The 3,961-nt window shown below is 38.3% G+C and overlaps 1 protein-coding gene across 1 annotated transcript; it reads right to left on the reverse strand.

The window, feature by feature from the left end:
* Positions 1-1,002: 1,002 nt before the first annotated feature.
* On the reverse strand, positions 1,003-1,835 carry LOC149195729 (putative histone H2A.1). Its single transcript, XM_089408758.1, has 2 exons — positions 1,569-1,835; positions 1,003-1,425 (listed from the first exon to the last, which is right to left on the reverse strand). Exons 1-2 carry the CDS (start codon positions 1,776-1,778, stop codon positions 1,207-1,209), a joined length of 429 nt encoding a protein of 142 aa, XP_089264884.1. The 5' UTR covers positions 1,779-1,835; the 3' UTR covers positions 1,003-1,206.
* Positions 1,836-3,961: the final 2,126 nt, after the last annotated feature.

The raw sequence follows: 3,961 nt of genomic DNA on the forward strand, positions 1-3,961 counted from the left end.
TAGTCAACTTATACTAAGGATGATTCACCATTAAATTATGGAGTGCTAATTAACTTTTCAAAGCCAAAAGTGCATCTAAATACTAACAAATTCATGCTCCACTTCATATTATGGAAAATTGATCTCACCTAAACATGGATGATGTAAATCAACATGAGCTAACTCCCATCCTATCCAATGATTGAATTTGAGCCCACTCCCATTCAACTCCATTAAAACGTTATTCACCCTTTACTTACCATCAATACCTCTCCATCCAATTAAGAAAGAGCAAAATGATTTTACAATTGGATGGTAGACAGATAGACTTTCACTGCATGCATGCAGGGATGGGATTTGACAGCTTAATTGCCCATCATGGAGTAATTTACTCAGGATTTGACAGCTTAATTGCCCATCATGGGGTAATTTACTCATTAAATACAGTTGAAAATTTTTCAAGAACATCAAAGTTCTGTTGAAATTGCAAAAGCGAAAACTAGCCAGGTGTAAAAACCATCAAATTTAACATGTGTATATGTTTTGAAATTCCAAACATGCATGCATGAACCACACGTCATAACTTAATCCAATCATTTATAAACTCCTAAGAATGAAATAAAAATACCATTTAATCCTTAATTCTTTTAATTTAAAAGATAATTACACTCAAACAAAAACAAAACAAAACACATGATTATGGTTTGAATTTTAAAAGCCCGCAGTATCTACATGATTATGGTTTGAATTCAAAATACTCAATATCTTCATTGGCACTAGTATATAGCATTTCGTATTTAAATACCCCGATCAAAAATAACCTAACTCCATTAATTCCAGCGAACAGAACCGAAAAATAGATACTAAAAACGCGTTACTCCGGTCGAAGCCCCTATCAGCAGGAAACCGCAATGCATAATTTGAAAACCTGCAAAGCCTTTGCTTATGGAAAATTACAAATAAAAATCCCAACCTGGAAGTTACCTCGAGAAAAGCCGTAAATCACTGACAGTCAAAGCCTTAAACAATTAAAAAAAAAAAAAAAAAGCATTCAAAGCGCCAAAAACACAAATAAGTTTCCGCTGACAGGGATAGATAACCCTAACTAAGACAAATTTAGAAGCAGAGGCACAGCTAAGCCGGACCCCAAAGCAGTTAACGAATTCCAGCCAAAGGTGGTGTTTAAGAACACCATAATAAGGAAACAAAGAAAAGGAGTTACAGAACTCATTTCTTGGGCGACTTGGGCTCCTGGGAAGCCTTCTCTGCGGTCTTCTTGGGCAAAAGAATCTGGTGAATGTTAGGCAGCACCCCTCCATGAGCAATGGTTACGCCCATCAACAGCTTTCCGAGCTCATCATCATTCCTTACAGCCAAAAGAATATGCCTTGGGATAATTCTGTTCTTTTTATTATCCTTTGCCGCATTTCCAGCCAATTCAAGAACCTGCACCAAAGTTCACCACCGAAAAATCAAGATGTGATCCCGCAACTGAAACCCTGATACATAAACCCCTAACAATTCAACTTTCCAGAGCCAAACACTGCACAACAAAGTTAAAGAACACAACAAAAAAAGCGATTACATACCTCTGCTGCAAGATACTCCATGACTGCAGCAAGATACACAGGAGCCCCGGTACCGACTCTTTGGGCATACCTGCCCTTCTTGAGGTACCTTCCAATTCTTGCAACAGGGAATTGAAGGCCGGCCTTTGTGGACTTGGAGACTCCCTTCTTCTTTGCTCCTCCCTTCCTACCGCCTGCACCCTTCCCAGAACCAGCCTTTGAAGAATCCATTGCCACGACTCTCTCAACAACGAAAAGAACTCAGTTGCGTGATTTCACTCGAAAGAATACCCTGTGGAGAATGAAGTGGAGCAAGTGGACGGTGAATTTATATAGTGATACGCGGAGAAGTAAGACATGCCATCTCAAAAGCGTGGCCGTCGATAACGAGGAGAGATCGGACGGACACTATTCATTTGGGATCGATACACGAATGGCGCCATTTGCTCCATTCAAAATCAAAATACGCTTAAAGGGTGGGTCCACGTCATATCAAATCAAATTTGAAATGGTCCAATTACTTAAAAAATAATAGTTAAATTATATTTTTATTATAAATTATTATTTTTATTTTTTAAGTTTGGTGTGGGTGAAATTACATCATGGCCATGTTTAAGAATAAAATCCGAAAAGAATTAATCATTATCTATCTAAAACATATTTACAAGTTAAGAATCTCCATAAAGTGGAGTTGAATCTCCATGGTTAATATTATTGTTAGATGGTTTTTTAAAAGCATGTATATTTAATTTATATATTGATTTTGTAATAATTAATAGTAACGAGCCTACATTCATCTTAACCCCAAATCTATTAAGCGTCGAGAGGGATCAAATCTCTCAAGATGTAAATCTATTTTTTGAGTGCAAAACTTGAGGAAAGGTTTGCACCTCGAGAGATTTGGTTCATCTTCGCGTTTAATAGATCCAAGGTTAAAATGGATCTAGATAATACCATATAATATCTATATTTGTATCTATGTGTCTCTTTCTTATTCCCTCTCTCTATCTCGCCCCCCAAAGATACACAATCTTTCTCCATACCTATCTATCTCTCTCCCTCTCCCTCTCTCTCTCTTCGCCTTCTCTCTCTCTCTCCCCTTCCCTCTCTTCCCTCCTGCTCTCCTCTCTCCATCTCTCCCCTGTCACTCGCTCTCTCTCCACCTTTCCCCCCTATATCTTTCTTCTTCCCACCCTCTCTCTTCCCCTCCAACTCCATCTCTCTCCCTCCTTCTCTCTTTTGAGTCCTCTTTCTCTTCCTTCCTCTCTCTCCCTTTCTCTCCCACCTCCCTTTGTCTCTCCCCCCATCACTATCTTTGTCTCTCTTCACTCCAACTCTATCACTATCTCCCTCCCTCTCTCCTTCTCTCTCGCCCCTTTATCTTTCTGTCTCCCTCTCTCTCTCTCTCTCTTCCCCTTCTCTCCCTATCTCTCTCCTCTCCTATTCTCTATCTTCCCTCCTCTCCTCTCTCCCTCACTCTCTCTCCATCTCTTCTTTGTCACTCCCTCTCTATCTCCAACTATATCTCTTTATGTCTTTGTTCTTTCCTCCCTCTTTCTCTCCCTCCAACTTCATATCTCTCTCTCTATCTCTCTCTCTTCCTTCCTCTCTCTCCCACCTCCCTATCTCTCCCCCCATCACTCTCTCTCTCCCCCTCTGCCCTCCAACTTTGTCACTATCTACCTCCCTCTCCCCCGCTCTCTCTTAAATTTGATCCCATTGTATTGTGTTTAAGAAAGTATCTAAATTAAAAAAACTAAATTTGTTGTAAAATATTAAACCTATATTTTGGATCAATCATGTCAAAGAAAATACAATAGTGAAAAACTTAAAAGAATCATGCATTGTCTTTCCTCTATTATTGTTAGTCACTTTGTTTGCTCTCGTAGCTAGGATAGATCTATGTTGGTTCTTAATAATATTATTTATATTATATAAATTTCACATCTTTATGTATAAAAGTATTCTCATTTTTAATTTTATTAAAACCTTGATTTGAGGATGGAGAGTTTAGATATATCTCAAATGTAATTAAATATTGAGAAAGCTTTGGGTAATAATCTGTTATGAAACCAGCTCAAGAAAAGATAGAAAAGATAGATCAACGCCTTAGAATTCAGCCTCTTCGAGGGGGCAACCTCCTTGAATTCAACTCAAGAAAAGATAGAAAAGATAGATCAACGCCTTAGAATTCAGCCTCTTCGAGGGGGCAACCTCCTTTACATTACATAAATGAACAATTCTTCGATGATACAAATGAAAAGACCTCCTTTCTATATATAGGAGTCTAAGGGGTCATAACATAATCAGAGCCGACATAACAATAATAATGTAAGGGCACAATAATAACAATAGTGGGCTTCTATGGGGCACAATAGTAACAATATGGGCACTACATGGGTACATCAATATAA

The sequence above is a fragment of the Pinus tabuliformis genome, chromosome 2_2 (assembly GCF_031772625.1).
Source record: "Pinus tabuliformis cultivar Carrire ecotype Pingquan chromosome 2_2, CPIR1, whole genome shotgun sequence".
NCBI lineage: Eukaryota > Viridiplantae > Streptophyta > Pinopsida > Pinales > Pinaceae > Pinus > Pinus tabuliformis.